The sequence below is a fragment of the Vanellus vanellus genome (assembly GCF_965231255.1).
Source record: "Vanellus vanellus genome assembly, chromosome: 3".
NCBI classification, from domain to species: domain Eukaryota; kingdom Metazoa; phylum Chordata; class Aves; order Charadriiformes; family Charadriidae; genus Vanellus; species Vanellus vanellus.
Genome location: NC_138907.1, coordinates 127867435 through 127890580, shown reverse-complemented (window position 1 = coordinate 127890580; position 23146 = coordinate 127867435). Strand labels below are relative to the sequence as shown.

General features: G+C 44.0%; 1 protein-coding gene across 1 annotated transcript in view; it reads right to left on the bottom strand.

Annotated features, from left to right (window-relative positions):
• The window catches only part of FBXO16 (F-box protein 16), a gene marked incomplete at both ends in the record, with an annotated part of 30418 nt that extends 7272 nt beyond the window's left edge, over positions 1-23146 (bottom strand). The window contains 5 exons of the mRNA XM_082480776.1: positions 5958-6163; positions 7044-7208; positions 8491-8697; positions 16639-16674; positions 23051-23146. Of these exons, the coding sequence (XP_082336902.1) occupies positions 5958-6163; positions 7044-7208; positions 8491-8697; positions 16639-16674; positions 23051-23146 (710 nt within the window). The remainder of the gene's footprint in view (positions 1-5957; positions 6164-7043; positions 7209-8490; positions 8698-16638; positions 16675-23050) is intronic.

Sequence of the window (23146 nt, the reverse complement as noted above, 5' to 3'; positions counted from 1 at the left end):
CGTCTCCCAGCTCCATCACCAGTGTCTCTGGGCTCCAGGAAGAAGTGCTAAAAAGCATAGTATGACTACAAAATCATGAATATAAAGTGTGGACACAGACTCTAAAAGCAACATTTATCCTATAAATAAACAGAGCCACACTACATAATGCACACATCCTCAAAAGCAGCCAACACCAGCATGTATCTGGTATTTGCTCATCCCAGACCAGCTGCAGACCAAGAACCATAAAGACAAATCAGACATTATTTAAAATAGCAAATTGAGGGAAACTGCAATCTGTTTATGAACACTTCACTAACAGTCAAGAGAGAAAATTCAATCCAAAATCTTATTATGGGGAACGAACTGGTCATCTTGGTGGACTTGGCAGTGTTAGGCTTATGATTGGACTCAATGATCGTAAAGGTCTTTTCCAACCTAAATGATTCTGTGATTCTATGATCTTTAGCTAGAACGCAGACCTGGCCTTGTGGTTGTAAATGAAGATATTAACCTCTACGGCTGTATTCTAGCATCCGTGCTCATGGTGTCAGAGCATCCCCCTGCAGCAGGGCACCACCATGGTCTCACATCAAGGTCAGGAAAATGTAAGCAGTGAGGACGAGTTTCTCAAGGCTGCAAAGGAAAAGGGCATCGGAGCCAAGATGAGGACGGCGGGTCTCTCACTCCCAGTACTGAACTCGGTGTTTCTCACCCTGCTTTCCTCCCTTAAGGAAGGTTTTTAATTCCCAGAAGCCTAACAAGCAGAGAGTACTGGGCTGGGTATTCAGAAACATGAAAAGCAAGAGACAAGTGTTAGGATTCGGAAGGACAGCGAAACACCATGCCCTTCTCACGCAAGCGAGCCTCTTTTTGTCAGAAACTGGGCCCAGGCTGCTGACAGAACAATTACTGAAAGTAATTATTTTCTCGTTGGGTAAACACTCCAGTACAATATGCAACTGTTTTTAGAGCCGGCCTATGTCCATAAATTATCTGACTGAATTAGTGCTGGCTTCCAGAAGGCCGAGCTGGTTGGAGGGGGTGAGGGGGTGGGGAAGGAGCTCGCATTTTGGCTGGGCTGTTGCCATGAGAAGTAGCAGAGCTCTTTCTTGAGGCACAAGGACACAATCCTGGCAGGGGTCCAGCGCTAGGCTAGAATCGGAATTCATTATTCATGATAAAGTGGGAGGCAAATCTTTTGATTTATTGGCAACAAGCAGCACAAACACCAGATGCCTTCCAGCAGAACTGTACATGCACGGGCTGAAAGAAACACCTCTCCTGGTCCTTTTTAGGCAGATCAGAGTCCCAGAGAAAAATTGCTAACTTGGTTCCAGACTTTAGATAAAAATCTTTCACTTTGCACCTTTGCAATATTGCTCTCTACCCAAAGAGACAAATCCATCTTTGCTGGTCTCTGTTTTGTTTGTATGTCAACAAAGAGCTACCAGGACAATTCAGGCAGAAAACAAACCAGACCTACCAGAAATCACCCTCACGATAAATCGCACACACGCATGCAGCAGCACTGAAAGTCACAGCTATGATTCTGCCACCGGATTTTGATAACCCCTTCCAGGCAATTTGTAATTCAACCCCTGTCTGTATCTCTTCTCTCCTCTATCGCCTCACCACTCCCTCGACTGTGCATCTGATCATTGCTAGTCTTAATTTCACTGCTCAGTGACTATGAAGCTTTTCCCACAATATCCCATCTAAACCAAATAACATCCTAGCGAACGCACTCCGGGATCTCTGTCCCTTCTCCTTCATGCTGCAGTGATGTTTGTCCCTGAGGCTCTTAGGTGCCATTCAGTTTTTATAGTACAAGCTCACGCCTTTCTGATCAACCAGCAAAAAAAATCCATCAGAAAAAAAAAAAAACCTGTCAAGTCTCAATTATCATCCACATTGCAAATTAACACCATTCTGCCATTTTTGGGGCACTACCCAGCTGTGGCACAGTTTTATGGTACTTCTCCCCAGTGACAAGAAGCACCAGCACTGTCCAGGCCAGGCTGGATGTGGCCTTGGGGAACCTGGTCTAGTGGGAGGTGCCCCTGCCCATGGCAGGGGGGTTGGAACTTGATGATCTCCAAGGTCCCTTCCAACCTAAACCATTCTATGATTCTATGATAAACCCTCACTCAACTGCTCTATAGAAATCTATTTATTTGTTTTTCAAAGGTAAATTCCCAATTACAGTCTTATAGCCTGAAGTATATGTTTTGTGTTACCTCTTTGAGGACTCCCTTCGTCTCCTTTCCCCTGCATAACTGAGAATTGACTGTAGCTTGTTACGCTTCCCAAGTTTCACTTTTTTTGGCTAGGCGAGGGTAAGTTCTCTGCTATGAATTCACAGCAGTGTAGTTTTGATACTGCTGTGGAAGGGACCATGTAGCTAACGACTCCATTCAAAAGGCCAACAAAGAAACAGATGACAACTCTGCCATTTAAATCACAGTATTTCAGCTCCAGCATGGACACCCTGTTAGGATGAACAGGAAAGTTCTCATCTCTCTTTGGACCAGAAAGCAAGTGTAGAGTGAGGTCCAACTCAGAGGAGATTTTAACCGGGTCCAAGAGCTATGAAAAACTTCATTTTTTCGTTACCTCTTAAATTTTGCAAAATTTAACCTGGCAATAGGTGTATTAACTTTGATTCAAAGAAGTAGCCAGTGACTAGTCTCACACATTGCTTTGATGATGGAGTCAGGTATTCCTTTGATGTAATATTGTTTATTCACAAAGAATTTTCTACAAGTCCGGTTTTCCTCAGCACAGCAAAACTCAAATGAAAAGAACGGTTTGTTGGCTCCCAGCTTTCCAGTCAACCTGCTGGCCTACAAGTGCTCTCTCTAGTCCTTCGTCCTTCTCGCTCAGCCATCGCTTTGGCTTTCTGCTGCTTTTCTGTTGGTTCTACTGCATCTTTTCACACATGCTCATGACCTCAAGCAAATATTTGTTGCCCTCCATAGGCATTCAGACTGCAGCAAAACCCATTTCCTCTTCCAGACTACCTTTACAAAACCTTGTATTTTTGGAAATCACTCCTGTTGTTTTAAGAATCTCATTTTACATAGATTTCCTTAGTTCTGAAATGCATTTTACACAAAGAGTGGTTGTTATGCCCTTGAGCTTCAAGAATTCATCTAATCTGAAGAATAACTATACCTAACAGCCTGGGGGGTCAGAGATTTTTATCTTGGTCTTCTGTTCTACTTTACAACCCTGCACCCTGGTCAGGCAGGGTCTGCCCGAGCCTGTAGGCTGCAGTGAGGTAGATCATCTTGCATAGCATTCACATGAGACTCCCTAGCTCAACCGACTAGACATTCACTCACAGTTCGCTGAGCATGGCCTTCATCAGCCATCCAAAACAAAGCTTGGCATCACTGTGGGGCACTGTGACCCATTTGCCATTGTGCTGCCGTTGATAGGCACCCTACACCTGCCCAAGCCACCCATTAGCTGCCGCCTCCACTGAAAGCCTACACTTGAAGAACACTCAAGCATGAAAGATGGTCCTACTCTTCCTACTGCAGACAGGGAGTCAGGTGAAGTGCTGAAGACGCAATCCCCAGGGAGCTGCCCAGAAGCAAAAGATGGAGGACAAAATATTTAGATGGGACATTAGGAAGCATTTCTTTACTGAGAGGTGGTCAAATCCTGGAACAGGCTTCCTAGAGAGGTGGTCGACGCCCCAAGCCTGCCAGTATTTAAGAGGCATTTGGACAATGCCCTTAATAACATTCTTTAACTTGGTCAGCCCTGGATTGCTCAGGCAGTTGAACTGGATGATCCTTGTAGGTCCCTTCCGACTGAAACAGTCCAGTCCTGTCCTATCCTATCCTATCCTATCCTATCCTATCCTATCCTATCCTATCCTATCCTATCCTATCCTATCCTATCCTATCCTATCCTATCCTATCCTTATTCTATTCTATTCTACTCTACTCTATATAGACCCTTAGCAGGACTCCCCCCCTTAAGGGACTCTCTCAGCAACGTGTCCACAGAAGTGAAGCACCAGAATCCCATTTTGTGAGTGGGAAGCTGGGTCAGCACCTGAAATGGCACACCTGTGTTGCTGAATAACCATTACAGATGAGACTACACACTAGCAATTACTTTCAGCTTAAGTGATATTAAAGGGAGATCCTCAATAAACAAGCAAATCTCACAGAATTCATTTCTCTCCTTGCAATAATCCCCTGTAATTACGGATAAATGCCAGATTTGCTAGAACACTAGGCACTGAAATATTCTCCATTGCAGAAATGGATAGAGGCTCAAATCTCACTTAGGAGAAGAAAACAGTCAGTGTGCTTACTGTATCATTAGCAACTCAGAATCATTTGCATCTGGCTGTCAGCTGCATCTACAGCTCAAGGCTGGAAAAAGCAACTTTTAAACTCTTCAAACAAGGCTTGTCCCATTTTGACACTGTGTCATGGCCAGCACAAGGGAACCCTAAACCTCACGGAAACCGCTACATAGAAACATTTAGCGCAACTGAAAAATAATATCAGGCCATCCATTTGCAACAAAAGGGATTTTGTCAAAATATTTAGTTAAAAGCCTCAAAGAACTCTGCCCAAAATGGCGCTAGAGTTTGGAAACATACCACAAAAAGAGGGTGAGGTGGAAACTGGAAAGCTCTTTGAAGTAGTGCAGTATCCTAGGACTAGGGGACGCGGATTAAAAAATGATTCATAAAAGGCTTTTGCTCAGACACTGGGAACTTTGTGGAACACCCCGGAGGAATGGTGGGTCCGGCAAAGTTAATCACATTGAGAAAGAGCCTACACGAGCACACAACTGCTTAGCCAAATAATCACTCGGCTGGGGTAATTCATGGGTTGATTGTTCCTGTGCACAGGGCTAATCTCAGCTCTATCAGTTATTTACCTAAAGTACAATCTGGATACTTTCCTTGTGGCTCAATTGGTTCCCAAGGTTTTTGTTGGCACAGTGAAGAGGAATCTCCTCCTCGCTGCACATTCGGTTGGGTGAGAGCCTGTGCAGTCCTTTTCACAGGGACTCGCGCAGGAACCAGGCAAGTCAAGCTAATCCATCACCAGGCTCAGATTCGTGATAGCATTACCAGTTTCACAAGTTACTGCACATCAGCCGAATTGAGGTAACTGCTGTGAGCCCATGAAAAAGGAGAGGTGGTATTAACAGAGTCTTAAATGAGAAACGGGCCAAACACTGCGCAAAGGTGACTACAACAGCCTCCTTGCTATTGCTCCTACCGATGCTTGTTAATGCACAGAAATTTGACCACAGATTGAAGATTCTGAAAATATCTGATGTCAGATGTGTCAAAGGAAAACATGGGGCAGTTCTAACACAAGTTGATGTGCAAAACTATACTTCAGGGTGGAAATGCCTCTCTTTTGTTGCTATCCCAGGTAGTGTAGATACAAATACTATTTATTACTTAAATGTTCTATAGAACATACATACTCTTACACCTGCACCCCTATTCAATCATTTAAATCGCCTTTCAGCCAGAAGACCTTTGAAGTGACAGAATTATATTTCATCACAATTAATTAATTATTATTATTCTGTGCAAAAACCACAGATTCCTCTCAACCTTGCAGCTTTATTTAAGAACTCTTGAACAAACTTGTCTTGATTATTCCCATTACAGCTGTGTAACATCCTCAGGAGTTACAGCCTATTGTATAGGCAGCCACTAGCAAGCTGTGCCCATGCTCTGCACTGAACGGACAGAAAGTAGTGCAGCTACAACTACAACAGGACCAAGATCAATCCAAGAAAAGCCAAAAGAGCAGCAAAGTGGGTTTGCAACAGGTTGCTGAACTATAAGGCTTTCAGGCAGCTTGGAGCACAGGCAGAATGAGCTTGCAAAGGACACTCAGAATACACTACGACGCAAAGGACACGCAGAATACACTACGACGCAGAAAAAAGCAAAAGGGAAGAGATCAAGCTCTTACGCCTGCCTGGCCTGCTCGATGGGATCGTAGTTGTTGAGGTAGTTGAATCGCATGGTGTCTGTAGGATGCCTGTCCGGTGAACGCCACGGGGGGAGTTCTTTTTTCTCCTTGTTCATCCTTCTTTCTAGCACAAAACATTTTGCCTCCGGGACATTGCTTCTTACTGGTTGCACATCAATAACTACAAACTCATCCTTTGAAGGAGTCTAAAAAGAGAGAAGAAATGAAGAAAGATTTTAGCCTATAATGAAAGTGAGATTTACTTTGCCTAACTTTAGACTTCTAAGAATTGGGTATTAACCCAAAATTAGTCTCTCCAGGCTCCATTATGGTCAGTGGATAGAAAGAGGCACCCTGACAGTGCATGTCATTGCCCACGTCCCAAAATATATAATAAGTTGAGCTGAACTGCTTTTGAGAAACTTTGGCTTCTCTCCATTGACTACAGAGAGAGCCTCCAGGGGAGTTTGGTTAAAATTAGGGGACTGAGTTTCGAATTCAGAGAAGAAGAATACCACCCTCACAGCCTCACAAACCAGGCACGGCATCAATGAACCTCAGCAGAAAGCAATGGCTACTGAGTAATGCTCCACCTCCCCAAAATGGCCCTGCCGCCTTCAAAGAAGAGAGAAAGAGACAACACCAAGGGCTATAACAGGCATAAGGGGTGCTTTTTCCCTTTCCACCAGGTAAACTGACTCTGAAACGTCAGCAGGGGTGATGCTAGGTACCCCACCTCTACTTATCAGACTGAGGCAAGCTATCATATGCTCTATAAACTGGGGGAAAAGAGAAGGGGACAGCCTGTGTGCTGGAGAGGGAAATGTAGAGGATTACTCCAGAAACCCCTGAAATGATAGCTGAGTGAGACCTTGGTGATTGCTTCTCCTAACCAGTGAGATTTTCACTTCCCCCCTACCAGTAGTGGATGATGGGAAAGTAGAGCATGGCAACACACCAGTTCAGGTTCTAATTTAAAAGGATATATCTTCCATTTTACTAGTGGGAGATTACAGAAAGATAAAGAGGCAAAGGGGTCAGGAACCTGACCAGCCCTGAACATCTCCAGAGATGGTAGGTATGTACCTTTGGTCTTGTGACATGCAGCTCTTTCACCATCTCAATGTAATGTTTCTTCCAGATTCCTTGCTCAAAGGGGGTTGGAGAGAAGTTGATGTACCAGCCAAAGCGCAGGCATTTCAGCATCCAGAGCTGATCCAGTTCAGACAGGTACTTCCAGTACCAGCTCACCTGTTAAATGACCAGTAAGTTGAAAACCTTGGGGTTTCAAGCATCCAAGATTACAGCTAGAGACTTCTGTGTTGTGGATGTAATTCCCCTATGTCATTTTACAATTCTTCAGCATTTTTTATGCTCCATTTAAACTTTTTATTAAACCATTTAAGGTCTTTGTGACATGCTCAGTGCATAAGTGTTACCTGATCTTCAGCACAGGGTGAAATATTCTAAAAATCACAAGCCAAGAGGGAAAATTTCAGCTTGTTTGGGGCAACTTCCTGCACTTCTACTCAAGTACAGTAGTTGGAATAAACCCTTTATTCATTTCCACTGAGAAAAACAGCAACAATAAACTCCCATTCTGAACATTTTCTTCCTACTCGTGTTCTGCTGTTACACTCCATCACACAGTCACCTTGCGTGCAACGCTTGTTCCAGCTTAAAGACAAACATCATCTCTTGGCACTGCCATGCCTGTAATAGCAGCTGTCCAATGATTTGACACAAGTAGCACTGGAAAGACCTTTCTTTCTAAGTAAGTAATTTCCTGTCTTCTCCCTGCCTGTGAAAGAATAGCGTGAGTCGAATCCACATAAAACATGAAATGCTGGAGAAAGTTACTAGAGCAAGCTTTAAACAAGCTGAGATTTTGATATATTCACAGTATTTTATGGAATACTATGTAATAATGTCATCAATATCAACTTACTTGTTCTGAACTACTTTGGGCATCACCTCCAGCACTTTCTCTCATGCAAATGTATTTCTGGAGTTTTAGCCACTGTGCTCAAGAGACTGAAGCCCTAGCCACGGTGCTCAAAAGCACATCTGTAACTTCTCTGCTCCTCCACATCCAACACTTTACCCTCCAACATTTTAAACGATCTGGTTTTCTTAAAGCATCGTGTGCAGTTCTTTGCAACTAGCACAAGCCAATACTGTTCAAAGCAATTAATGATTCTGCACACAGTGCAAGGTACTTTAAAAGAATGTGATTTTCAGAAAGTACACTTCCCAGCCTCCTTCTTGGGAAGAATCAGTCTTGTAAAGTGCCACCTGTTAAATGCCTTAGAGCTGAGCATCTAAAATTACTCTTTGTTTTTGTAAATCTTGGCCAATCTGGCTTAATTTAGGATCTGTGGAAGTGCTGTGCTTGGTCTCATACAAGCGTCACTAAGCATTTGGCGCCAGGCTGCCAAGTCAGAAGACATCCGTGCATTATGAAGAACAGCCCTTTTTTTTTAGCTAGCTTGACCTGACTTTCTGAACCTTAGATACGTGTTGGCTTTTTTACCTGTGCACATCGACAGAGGCTCCGTGGGTCCAGGAAGGAAAAGATGTACAAAGACAGGACTCTAGGGAGCCTTGTGGTAAAATCTACAGCCTCGGTGGGGACTCGGTCCTGTAGCTGCTTGGCACAGAATTTCTGCTGTGACAAGGAGCAGCGTTCCAACAGGTCCCCCAGGATCCTCCGCCTCTGACCATCTGTCCACTTGTCAAACTGAAAAAAAAGGAGTTTCAGGTTCTGAGAAACCAGAGATTCAGCTTCTTAAAATAAAGCAGACATTTAAGGCAAGGGAAAATGCATAAGCAGCAGCTTCTCGTGACTCATTCAAGAGCAAAGCACGTAGGGACTGGGAACTAATGGAGAGGCTACATTAAAAGAAACTCTGAAGCTACACAACATATGATTTATAATCCTCAAAGGATCCAGGATGGCCTAGTCCAGGACACACTCATGCTCACCAGACTGCTTCTGAGACTTGGCTTCACTCATGGAAGGGAGACTCAGATGTGGGTTTACAGGATCAAGTCCCAAACTACAATGAGTTCACTGCTGCTTCCTCATCTATCCTGACACTTATATGGCCCCCACTACTGCAGTATTTGAGTGCCTCACAATTTAGAAAGTCTTTATTCTCACAATCCCACTGCATAGGGGAGGAATCCCCACTACAGAGAAGTGGAGTAAAGAGAAACTACATCAGCTGCCCATGTCTCACAAGGAAAATCTGTGGCACAGATCCGGCTGCACAGTAACAAAGATTTTTCACAGCATTTCTATGCTCATCACAGGTATCTGAAGAGGGGGATTACAACAGTTGTGGGAAGAACTGAGCACTGAGGCAACCACACAAGCACGTATCACTTCGCTACGCTGGCAACAACAGCACTGCATTGAGCAGAGTGGGGCAGAGCTGTGTAAACAGGGTGGGAGCAACAGTGGCGGTAGCTGGTGTTTAATTTGCGTTGATAGCAGAGGATGGAAAGGGCCCTGTCAGCAGGAATCTCCTGGGAGGAGACTGACCTCATCACCACAATCTGCGCAATCTGTCTCAAAACCTGCAAGAGCAGTCCTGGCTGGGAGGGCAGCGGAGAGTGCCAGGAGGGAGGAAATGTCAGAGGACCAGCAGGAATCCCGGGTGGGAACTGCAGGCAGCAGAACCGCACGGTGAAAGGTGGCTTTCCAGGGGTGAAATATGGATTTCAGAGAAGTCCTGCTACATCCTCCTTCCTAGCACAGCAAGAGCAGCCGCAACCCAAACTCACCTTCTTTACAAAGGGAAAACTGAACTGTTTGGGGAATTCCCCTGTTTGGGGAACGCTGCTTTCCCGTTTGTTTCTTTCTCACGCATTGGCCATCCCCAAAACACATGCTCTGCTTTCACAAGATTGTTTCCTGAAGCCAGCTTTCCACAGCTGAGAACTTGCTCTCCACTGGTCAAAACACAGCGTATTAATTTCTGCATTTGACCTCAGGGGCAGTTGAAATCCTTAGTTAAACGTGGCCTCCAAAAATTAAAAATAATAACAAAAAAAGATGCAGTTCTTTCAATACTTTTTTTATTGTGGGTAAATGGTTGAATGTCCAATGTCCCCTCCTTTCCCTTTCAGAACAAAATAGACTAGAAATTCAGATACTTTTTTTTTCCCTCTACTTCCCCCCAAAAAATCTATGGTCAAGTGGAGGACTGGCAGAATAATAGTTTAAAATATACTGTGCAGATGAAAAGTAATTGAGAAGTAATTTATTTCCAGAATATTTTAAAGAACCCTTTATTTCTTTCTTTATTTTTACTTGGATGTATTTAATTCCAGTGCTGGAGAATAAACTCTAAGAAGTAAATAGCTCTTCTCCTTGCAAACACCTCTGCAGGACCTTCAAGAAGGTCAGCAAGAAGAAAGGGTGGAATTGGCATTCCTGAGATCCCAGAGATGAAAAGCCAAATAGCAGAAAGCTCCTAAATGTCCATACCTTTTCAGACACAGACAGTGAATTAAGGAATACACCCTTTCCCTCCCATCCCTGTTTTGCATATAACTTTCACCTCTAATGATGTTTAGCAGAGTACTACAGAAAAACTGAAGCAGGACTTTGGATCTGGGGCTTAGAAACAAGAATAAAATCAGACAAAGGTGTACCAGAGAGGGCAGAGGATGTTCAGCCTGTCCCCTTCTCACCCTCAGCTCTTTATGAAAGGCTTGCTCTGTAACATGGTGAGCGGGGAAAGCTTCTGCTGCACAGACTCCCTATTCATGATCACAGCTACATCCTCTTCTTATTAAAACAATCCGCAGTTGCAAAGATAAATTTCTCCCATATGTTGCAGAGACAAAGGGGTAACTGGCTCACTCTCTTCCACACCAAAGAGTAAGTGAACTAATCAAAGCAAATCTAGCTTCACTTTCGAGGAGACAGAATATTTGCACCTACTTAACTCTTCCCATTCTGCCACAAGCTTTGCAATAAAGCGATTCCTTCCAGCATCCTCAGCCTGTGCTTACACTGCAAGGGAAACTCCATTTAGATCAGCGCCACACAGTCAGGGGCATGGGAACACCCAGCTTCTTCTCCACTGCATTCAGCAGCAGCCAAGTAGTTAAGTAGGCATGATTTGTCTCTTTTCCAGTATTAACAAGCATGTCCCCATCCTACATTTGGCTGCCTTTCTCCCCAGTTCCTCCCCTTGCATCTGATTACAGCAACCCAACCAGTTGGACCGGATTCCCCTTTTCAAGGTGCTGCACCTTCTCTAGCCACAGCTAGAAACATTTTTTTTCCTTTTCTGTGCCTTTCCCCGAGCCCTGGGGAACAATGTCTCCCCAGGGACTGTATGACATAAGGCTATGCTGGCAATGCAGAGAGCTCACTCCTTGCTCCTGCGATCAGTTTACAATTAATCCATGAGTGCACACACACAAATAACGCAGCCTGACACTAAGGGGAGAGCGCGGGACCTCAGTGTCAAAGTACAGAGGCTCCGCCGCTTAACCTGAAGAGGCTCCTCTCCACTGTAGGAGACAGATTGTTTTACTGACCTGAACTAGCCACTGAAATGGGATGTAATCTTCATCTCCAAACCAGCATATCATAGAATCACAGAATGATTAGAGTTGGAAAGGACCTTGAAGACCATCTAGTTCCAACCCCCTGCCCTGGGCAGGGACACCTCTCACCAGAACAGGTTGCTCAGAGCCCTGTTCAACCTGGTCTCAAGCACCTCCAGGGATGGGGCAGCCACAGCTTCTCTGGGCACCCTGCGCCAGGGGCTCACCACTCTCACAGGAAACAATTTCTTCCGAAGATCTCATCTAAATCTCCCCTCTTTCAGTTTAAAACCATTCCCGTTCGTCCTATTGCTCTCCTCCCTGATCAAGAGTCCCTCCCCAGCTTTCCTAGAGCCCCTTTAGGCACTGAAAGGGGCTTGAAGGTCTCCCCAGAGCCTTCTCTTCTCCAGGCTGACCACCCCCAACTCTCTCAGCCTGTCCTCCCAGCAGAGGGGCTCCATGAGTTCACAGGGTTACAATCCCATGCAGGCATCCCTGCGCTCTGCAAATGTAGGACCCAACTCACTAATCAACAAAGCTCTTTTGCAGAAGGGTTTGCAAGTAGATGGAGATGATTCACGTAGGCAGAAGCAATTTTCCCCTCCCTCCCCAGCCATCTTCTCCAGGTCTTGATGAAAGGATTTGTTGGAGACCTGAGACCTGGGTGAGAAGAAAAGGGATGAAGTAGACAGGCACCTGGTATCCATAAGATATCCTAGTCCACCCCACAAAATCCTGAACATCTCTGCTGTCAAGCCCCTCTTCCTTTTTGCTCTCACCACTGTAGTTAAACAACTAAAACTGAAATTTTGCAAGAGGAGACCCCTGGGAAGACTGCTGAGGAAGGCAAGCCGGCAGCCTGGTGACAAGAAGCACCCTTGAGCAGGAACCATTGCTCCTGCACCTTGGCACCAAGCTCCTGGTCAGCTAAAGAGATGCCTACAGGTGGGGGTCTGCAGTGACAGGGGATGGGGTTCAGCTGCCCAAACACCAATGCCCTGTGTTGGTGGGTACCCTGCAAAGCCTCGAGCTGCCACTCCAAGGGTGACAGTTGTCTGCAAGTCCTGCACCATATCTGCCATGATATGAGAGACCAAGAGATAGATAATGCATACATCCACACTGTCATACTCTCACCCTTCAAAACAAGGTGGTTGGATCCAAACTGTGTATTTGGCATGGTTTCTGGTCCAAACTGTGTCTGAACAGTGTCTGGAAGAATGCGACTGGCCCAGGCCAAAATCGTGCCAGGGAGCATGCTAACAATTCCACAGTGTGGATGAGCAAGTTCCAGTACCTGGAAATGCTCAGCTGTGCTGTATAAATTACTAGCGGAAGACATAGCCCACAGGGTGAGCTGAATCGCTGCCTGGGCTCCCCTGACTTGTCTACATCTCATTTGGCTATAACGGAAGCTGAGACACTCAGATCATCTGGAGACACTGAGGCTTAGGTGTCTTCATGTACAAGTTCAACCCCAGCTTCATTGTCAACATATTAACCTGGGTGTCAACATGATGGCAATGAGCGTTAAGGTAGAGCAAAATGCTTTTATGCTTTTTATGTTAATGGGAGGAATTTTTGGCTTGCAGAACACAGCAGACAGGGAGTCTGAGAGGCAGCACGTCAAGGCACCTGCCCTGGGTGCAATACAGAATAAAAGCAACTAGAATAAAACAGAAAAATTAACAGAGAGATGTTAACCCTTTCACAGTTTAACCATCAAAAGGGTTTCAACTGAAAGACAGCAATTTCTCTTTTCTATGTATCCGGACAGTATCCGAGTAAAGGAGTTGGTGTGAAGGAAATTCATGGCAAATGCCCCCAGCAGGATCAAAGCCGGGAAACTCTCACGCATGGAACAGCCATGTAAGCCAGACAGTCTGCTGTCACTATACACCACCACTGCTTCCACTCTGTGCAGCAATAAAACTTTGTGGAGCTGAGCGCAATCTGAGACAGCCAAAGAATTGTATAGAGTTCCTCCCGTTGCCCATCTTGGATACTGTAGGGGACAGCACAGCCAGTCCCATGCCCTTCGGGGCTGCCCAGCAGCACAGAAACAGAGAAATTAAATCCCTTCAGGTCAGCTAGTTCATTGTTTCTCAACCTGTGTTTTATGGACCACAGCAGCCTGGGAGACATCAAAGGTGTTCTGTGACAAAATTGCAAAAAAGTAACTAAATGAAAACACACATACCTAGTCCCTGAACGCATGCAAATAAAATCAGGAAGGATAAAATAAACAATGACCATCCAAAGTTTAATCTAATCTTTCTTTGGCTATAAAGGAAAAGCACTGTGCCAATGCTGCACTATGCAACCTGGTCCTTCAGTGTAAAAAGGTTGAGAAACACTGAGCTAGTTCATCTCCCACTGCAAGGCAGGATCCACTCTGCCTAAACCATTCCTGACAAGTGTTTGTCTAACCTGTTCTCAAAAGACTCCAGCAATGGAGATTCCACCCCTAACCCTTAGGCAAGCTATTCCAGCAGTGAATTATCTGTAGCATCAGATTTTGCTGGTGTCTAAATTGTGTCTCCATCACTGCAATTCAAAACCATGATATCTTGTCCTATCTAATGTGAACACAGAGATCAGCTCATTCCCTTCCTCTTTTCGGGTATCTTTTGTGTGTCATCGGAAAGATTTTATTATGTCTTTTCTCCATCTTCCCTACAGTAAAGGGATTTTTTTTTTCTTCATATTTGCTGGACCTGAGACTGCTCTCACATATGACTTGTTCTCAGCTTTCTCAAAATGCAGGCACCAGAACTGGGGATGGCTCTGCCTTTCAGCCAGCCCTTTGGGATATTTCCCTTTATTACAATTATGAGACACTGTCAGCTTACATTCAGTTTGTGATCCACCATAATTCCTAGCATTTTCTAATGCAGAACTGCTGCATACTTGGGTTTTCTCAGATCTGCAGTTTTTATAAATGTCATTCTTACATGCAGCACTTTTCACTTGTCCTTATTAAACTGCAGATCATTTCATTCTGATTTCTTATATCCAAATTTCATTAAATCCCTCCAAGCCTGGTATCATCTGCAGGTGAGTATGTACTTCCCATTCCATCATCCAGATATTATTGAAAACGCTTAACAGTTCTGGACTTAGGACAGACTTCAGCCTTCCAGTTTCATAATAAAGCATGTACAACTGCACTGAATACAGGCTCCCAGCCGTACAAATCCACCCTTCCGAGGTTTCATCTAGTCCACACTTCCTGAGAGCACTCTGAGATAGTTGTGTGAATCAATGTTAAAAGTCCTGCCAAGAGCACTGTGATTTCTTGACACACTTTCTCCTGAACTCAAAGTGCTCTAGGCTTTGCATACCACATAGAGTAATGCCACAGGCTTTGAAGGGAGTTAAGAGCAGCTTTTGTGCTTTCTGCACCCTTTTCATTGGTATGATGGATGACAGAAGAGCAAGGAGAATTAGCTCTGAAGGAGTGTGATGAGAGCTACTGATCTAGTGTCACATGAAGGGTCAGAAATTCAACCTTTCAGAAGATGATTCAGCATTCTTATGCGTGTTTGGAGGAAGGTTGTTTCCGGGTTTTGGCTCTTTCAGTGGGGGTTCTAATGAAAACATTTTTGCCCTTTTGCCACAGTATATCCCATGGGCATTTTAAAACATACAACAATTTTGATGAGAAAAGTTTTAGGTCTGTCAGTTGCTGACTATGACGCTAAAAGGTGGGGTTTGAACAGTAACACTCAATTATTTTGTTTTCTTAGTGTCCCTGAAATTCCTTATTATCAAAATGCAGGCACGTCAACAAGTTATAGAAAGCATTTTCCTGTAAAGATGAATAATCCCTATGAGCTTAAAATCAAAATACTTGTCTGTAAAGACCAGTTCCTATGCAAAAAATTTCCATGAGTGACCTGTTAGGCATGAAGAATAAGAATCATAGTCCAAATAAAGTTACTGTGCAAATGCGCTTTATCAAAGAGTGCTGGTAAAGAGCATCATTTCTATATTTCTCTTTAGTTTGTGTATCATATCTGACCACGTAGCTGGTTCTTGGGTTCTGTTTATAAAGATGTGCATAGCTGTCAACCATACAGGTATTACTGAGCCACTTTAATACATTCAGCTGAATTCACTCATTTATTGCAACAAAGTCACTGAGTCTGTATTCCTGTTTGTATAGGAGACTGAGCAGATTATGGCTGCTTTACCATAATGGCCCGTAAATTGATTTTGCCTTATAAAAGAGAAAGCACAATGTAATAATTAAGGGGTGATCTTAGGACTAGGGCAAATCTTGTGCGATTGCATGCTCTGCCATCAGCTTCCTGGGTGGGTCAATTAGAGTTGTATTCCTTTCCAGCAGCCGGGTATGACTCCCTTCACAGGCTACGGAAAGAAATAGGCATCTCTGGAGGGCTGTTCTTTTATCATATATTAAGTGAGATGAATTACCCTCTGGAAGTACCACTTTCTCTCTGTTGACTGGAGTCTGTGATGACCAAACCAGCCAGGCTAAAATATTGTTTCAGACATACACACCCGGCCAGAGAAACCCCATCCTGAATGTCTAACTTGCAATCATTTGTGGTTGGGGCAGACAAATCCTCTCTCATGTCTTTCTGTGCCTCATTTTTTCATCTGCAAAACAGGGTGACAGCACTTCCCTGTCTCATGTAGGAGCTGTGAAGATAACGACAGTAAGAGATTGTGAGGTGCCCAATGATTACAGCATTAGGAGCCATATGTGTGTGCACGGTAGATAACACACTATTTATTCCTAGTTTCAAAGGCCGGCTAGCAGGCAATGGCAATACCTAAACATCCAGTATCTTCTTTGAAGACTTCATAGACTTTTCCCAGGGCTTCTTATCCCATTTCAGATCATTCTGATGATGGAATATAATTTCCCAAGTTGAAAACTTACAGAATGTGGACACTGAGGGAATTTACACCTTTGCCTTCCTCAAAAGTAAAGCAGATACAGCTCACTCACTTTCACATCTACATCAGGAAAATGAACCCCTTTTCCAAAACAGGATATACTTTACATTCCCATTACAGTAATCTCTTGATCAGTTCAGAGATCTAGCTCTATTTAAATACATATTTAAAGGAAAAAGTTTACCCATTTTCCAAGTAGGGCTCTTCTTTCTTCAAATACCTATAAAACATACACATACAAATAAAATTGAATACTTAAAGGGGATTCAATATATCCTAAGAAAAATACAGCTTGAAAAATAATCTATGTAACCTACAAAATATAATCACTGAATGGAAGAGCTTGGAAGGAACCTGTGGAGATCTTTTAGTCCAAACTTCCTGCTAAGGTCAATTAAAGCCAGTTGCTCAGGGCCACATCCAGGTGGGTTTTGAGTATCTTCTTGGATGGAAACTCCACAGCCTCTGTGGCAACCTATTACAGTGTGTGACCACCCTCACAGTAAGAACGTTTTTTCTTATGTTTAAATGGAATTTCTTGTATTTCAATCTGTGGCTATCGCCTCTTGTCTTCTCACTGGATGCCACCCCAAAGAGTCTGGCTCTGTCTTCTTTACCCCCTCCCATCAGATATCTATACAAATTGATAAGGTCCTCTGTGAACCTCTCTTCTCTAGCCTGAACAACCCCAGATCTCTCAACCCTTCACTGTACACCAGATTCCCCAAATCCTTAATCATTTGTGTGGCCCTACGTTGGCTTTGTTCCACTAAGTCCATGTCTTTCTTGTACTGAGGAGCCCAGAAACGGATGCAGCGTTCCAGATCTGTCCTCACCAGTGCCGAGTAGAGGGCAAGGATCACCTCCCTTGACCTGCCACCTACACTCTTCCTAATGAAGTCTAGGATGACGGTGGCCTTTTTTGCTGGCTTGTGGTCAACTTGGTATTCATCAGGACCCCCAGGTTATTCTCTCTCAAGCTGTTTTCCAGACAGTCACTCAGTTTCTCCAGCCTGTCAAGGTCCCTCTTAATCACTGGAACAACCTGCTCAGCGACATGGTAGAGTCCCCATTGCTGGAGGTTTTCAAGACACAGTTGGACAGGATGTTAGATAATCTCATCTTGGCTCCCTTTCCCATGAAAAGTTGCACCAGGTGATCGTTTCAGGTCCCTTCCAACCTGAACTATTCTGTGACTAATGAGAGCACAACCATCTGGTCTATCAGCTACTCCTCCCAATTCTGTATCATCTACAAACTTGCTGAGGGTGCACTCTGCCCCATCATCCAACTTGTTAAAGAAGATTTTAAATGATCCTGGCACCACTGTCAACCCCTGGCATGCTCCACTAGTGACTGGCCTCCAGCTGAACTTCATGCTGATGACAATCCTTTGAGGCCAGTCAGTTTTCAATACACCTCACTCTCCATCTGTACATCACCTTATCTATGAGGATGATAGTACTGAAAGCCTTACTAAAGCCTGAAAATCAATCAGTTTTTCTGGACCTCTCTTCTCTCCAGGACCATATCCCATGTGATTCTTCCACACAGATCCCTGAAGAGGTCCAAGTCTCCTCTCCTGAAGCCCAGGGCTGTGATCCTGCTATTTGTCTTGCTCTTTCCTCTCAGTATCCTAAACTCCATCATCTCCTTGTCACTGCAGCCAATGTTGTCCCTGACCTTCACATCCCCAACTAGTCCTTCCTTCTTTGTAAGTATGAGGTCCAGCAGAGCATCTTCCCTTGTTGGTTCCTTGATGACCCGCGTCAGGCAGTTATTACCAATGCAGTCCTGAAACCTGGATTGCACGTGCCCTGCTGTGTTGCCCTTTCAGCAGATATCAAGGTGGTTAAAGTTCCCCATGAGGACCAAGGCCTGTGAACATGAGGCTTCTTCCAGTTGTCTGAGGAAGGCCCCATCTACTTCTTCCTGATCTTCTTCAAACTCTACAGACTGGTTCCTGTGGAAGGTTCCTTTCACTGAAGAAGAGTCCCTAAAGTTCAAGGGCTATGTGTGCATGACTGTGAAGGACAGCTCTGCAGACTGGCTGCAATGTGCTACTTCTCATCTCCACCTTCCTTCTTTGCAGCTACTGCACACACGATGTGCCAACATAGCGCTCCACTCTCTTGGGCGTGTGACATGTGGTGTCTTACATGCTTTAGTGAGACCAGAAGGTGGGCTTCTCATCTCTTTATTTTAGAAATGTCAGTTTTCCTGAGTTGGAGGCTTTGGGTGCCTGAAAGCTCCTAGAATAGATACAACATGGGTAGCTATCATACAGCCCTGGCAATGGTTTCAATCTTAACACAGCAAGACAGTTAGGAATAAGATACTGAGACCAGTCTTTGTTCCCTGGCCACTTTACAGTGACAACTAACAAGAAGGATGATCAGTATCAAAACACAACGGAGGATTTATGATGTTGACCTTTATCCATAGGGAGCTAGACCTGAAAGTACCAGCACGTGGCTTCCCACTACCACAAAACTGCCTTCTACACTCAGGATTGTGACCTGGGAAGTGAGGAAATGCTGTAGATGATTTTTCCAGAAGACAGATCAAAGAGGAAAACACCCAGCTTATAAATACACATAAAACCAGCTATTAACCACAACTAGGAAAACATGCTTGATCATTATAAACTCCAAACATGTTATCGCTATGACAGCCTGCAAAGAAGGTTCCTGCAGAGAAAGACATTATCAGTGCTGATGTCTGGTACAGCAGTTGACAGTGTTAGCTCTGTCACTCTCAGCAGGAGTTTCTCTTGCAAGAGGTGGAAAATGACATTTCTTTTATTTGTATGTTGACAGTTATTATTTGCTTTATTTGCTTGTGGGACACTTGGCAAAGTAAAAAAAAACCAAAACAAACCCTAACAAGCTGAACTTGGAAAAGGATTTGCCACAAGCAAGTGATGAATAGTCAAAGATCTAAGTTTTGGGTTGGATAATTCAAGTGAAGCAAGGAGTTATTTATATAACTGAAAGCAATGTTAATGGTCTTTGATCAAAGCAAGACACACATTTGCTCTCAGCATTCTTGGAGATACATCTGAGCCAACTCTGTCAGAAAGTTCTGCCTACTCCAGGCACTTGGAAACACTAATTAGCAACAGAATGGCCCAAAATGGATATAATCATCCTCTGCCTTAATCAAGTCCATGTCCTCTCCTCCAAGGCCTTGGAGTTGTACCTAAGCTGGCTGGCTTTGGATGCAGCCTGAGGCCTAAGTTGCTCCTGAGACCTGCCACCTCACATCCATGTCTTCAGGTGGTTTTAAATAAGCCTGGCAAAATCCTCCAGCTCTTGCTGCAAATGCCACTGGTGGCTCTTCTACCCCATGATTAAATCACTGCCCAGCAGAGGGCAAATCATGTCCTGACTTCCAGTCCTGCCTTAGTCAGCAGGACTGAGGGGCGAGCAGACTGTCCTATCTCCTACCTTTACTCCGTCCTTAGCTGTAGGACAACCTTGGCATAGCTAAAACATAGCGTTCTGACCATGAACGCTGTATAATTCGATGTTTCCTAATTCTGGTTTCTTGACTTCGGTCTGTCCCTGATGGTGATCCTGGCTTTAAAACAATCATGACTGCCCACATCCCAGTAGTAACATCCTGGATAGTCTTTTCTGCTCTAACAGCTGCTGAAAGAGCAGAAAACCATAGATGGAGGCAGCAGGAATCAGGATGTAGGAAAGAGCTGGGTCCTACCAACAATGAAGACAAACGTACTCTTCAGCATACCTGAAAATCCAGGAAAATCTACAGGAACTACTAATGGAGTAACCCCAAGATTACCCAAAATTAGATGGGCAGCAAATTTATACTATCACTGTTCTTTGGTCTGCTCCTAACAATGGTTTAGATGGAGCTTAAACACTTCTGCCTTGGATCAGCTCTGAATTCCCCTCACTTCTGCCCCACATTGCCTATTCTACTAACAAGTACCTTTCTTACACATCTCTCCTCTCTATGCTTTCATCTTCTCACTGTTTTTCACATACCCTCTATCCATAACTTTTTTCCTCTCTTTATGCTTTCTCTTAACTCAAGAGTGCAGAAATGAACAGATATGATTGTATGAAAATGGTGCCTTCTCACTCACTAACTCCCTATATATATCAGATGGATTATCTCCTGATTTCAGCTGTCAGCAATATCTCTGTTGCAACTATTTATTTTCTGCTAACACTGCATAGCAGTGTAGTGATATACGAAAAGGAGTTTCAGGCAGGTCAATGCTTTAAAACCTGGATCAGAATCAAGCGAACAGTTTTTATCACGAATTTCACCACTGAGCACAGGTCTGGGAGATTATGGCAGGTTCTTTCTTCCCTGGAACACCATTAAGTGTTGGAGTATACAAGAATCCAATATGAGCTCCTAAAAGTTTTGCTGCAGCCCAATGCAACATCAGACTGTCTAAAGAGCAGAGAAGTAAGAAGGTGGGAAAAGGTGGTTTTACCCACATACTTATTTCTAGTTAGATCACACTTTATTGCAGTGATGTGCATCTGTAAAAATAGAATCATAGAATGGTTTAGGTTGGAAAGGACCTTGAAGATCATCCAGTTCCAACCCCCCTGCCATAGGCAGGGACACCTCCCACCAGCCCAGGTTGCCCAAGGCCACCTCCAGCCTGGCCTTGAACACCTCCAGGGATGGGGCCTCAACAGCCTCTCTGGGCAACCTGTGCCAGTGCCTCACCACCCTCACAGGGAAAAACTTCTTCCTAATGTTCAATCTGAACCTGCCTTCTTCCAGTTTAAAGCCATTCCCCCTCGTCCTATCACTACATGCCCCAGTAAAAAGTCCTTCCCCAGCTCTCCTGTAGCCCCTTTAGGGACTGGAAGGCCGCAATATGATCTCCCCAGAGCCTTCTCTTCTCCAGGCTGAACAGCCCCAACTCTTTCAGCCTCTCCTCATAGGAGAGGTGCTCCAGCCCTCGGATCACCATGTTCAATATGTTTTAAAGAGTGTAAGAAACAGACATTAAAATGATTCAAAGGCTGGAGAATATGCCAGACTGAAAGGAGCTCAAAGAGCTCAATCTGTGTAGTTTATCAAAAAAAGTTCAAGCATTGGCTTGAAGTGGGGTAAAAGTCCTTCCACAAGTCAAAAATACTGGTTACAGAAGAGTTTAATAAGCTAGCAGGGAAGATTTAAATGATGGAAGCTGATGCTAGAGGTATTCAGACAGGAGACAAGGTTTCACCATTTCATGGTATAGGGGATTAATCCTGAGAAAATTACTAGGGAAGTGATGAAATTTTCATTTCTTGATAGCACCAAAGGAAATCTGGATACCTTTGTGGAAGATATATTTCAGCCAAATTCTAGTTACTGAGATCAAGACTGGGAGAACTGTGAGAAACAAGAGGGCCCAAGAAATCCAGGAAGCCAGGCAACATGATGTAATGGCCCACTCTGGATTAGATTCCATGAATCATCAACCAGAAATTTAAAGTGAATTCTGAGGGAGGAATATATTCCTGGTGATAGATGAGCCAAAACCCCCTCAGTTACGTTAGCAAGTCCCAGATATAGTATGCAGAGTGGGAGGTTAGGAAATGCATCTCGTTATTTATAAATTGAGTGCATCACTTCAGTTTCCAAAATATCAAGCCAGTTTCATCACGGCCAGGCTTAGCAGAGAAGCCAGAGCATGGGCACTAAGGTCTCACCTATGAGCTGAGATGGAGCACATCAGCCACACGGAAACCTACACTGAAACTCTGTTTGTTCTGGAGTTAAACTAAGTCTTCCGGAGCAGAAAAAAAGAGTAATTTGGCAACTTTCACTAACAATTGAATGAACTTTTTTTTTCTTTAAAAATGACTGATTTGGTAAAATAACAATACTTTAACTAAATACTTGTATGCTTTAAACAATGTACATTAGAACTTTCAATTTTTCAGGTTTTAGAAAATCTTTAAGTTCTCATTCCATTACTCATGACCTACAAAGGCAAAAACATAAGTTATATTTTTCTAGGACTTGAGAATTTGTGAAGTGAACCTGAGAATTTGTCTTGGGATTAGAGCATATTCAAAAACTGTCTGGACAACATCCTGAACAAACAAGGGGAGAGACCTCATCTCTCCCTCTGAGGGGAGACCTCATCACTCTCTACAGCTATTTGAAAGGACACTGTAGAGAGGTTGGTGCTGGTCTCTTCTCACAGGTAATTAATGACAGAACAAGAGGGAATGGCTTCAAGCTCCAACAGGGTAGATTTAGATTGAACATCAGGAAAGAATTTTTCACAGAAAGAGTGATTGGGCATTGGAATAGACTGCCCAGGGAGGTGGTTGAGTCACCATCCCTGGATGTGTTTCAGAGACGTTTAGATGTGGTGTTGGGGGATACGGTGTAGGGGAGAACTTTGTAGAGTAGGGTAGATGGTTGGACTCGATGATCCCAAGGATCTCTTCCAACCTAGACAATTCTATGATTCTATGATTCAATAATTCAAATGCTCTAGCCGACTTGGCCCTGAGGGGTTGGACTAGATCTTCTCCAGAGGTCCCTTCCAACATCAACAATTCTGTGATTCTGTGAATTCGACCCATTTGCACAGAACTTGCCTTGTCATTCATGAGTTGATGGTTCAGTGGAGTCCATGTGCTCATTTTGGTCTGTAGCTTGGGGCCATCCATGTTTCTAGGAGGTGCAAATGCCAT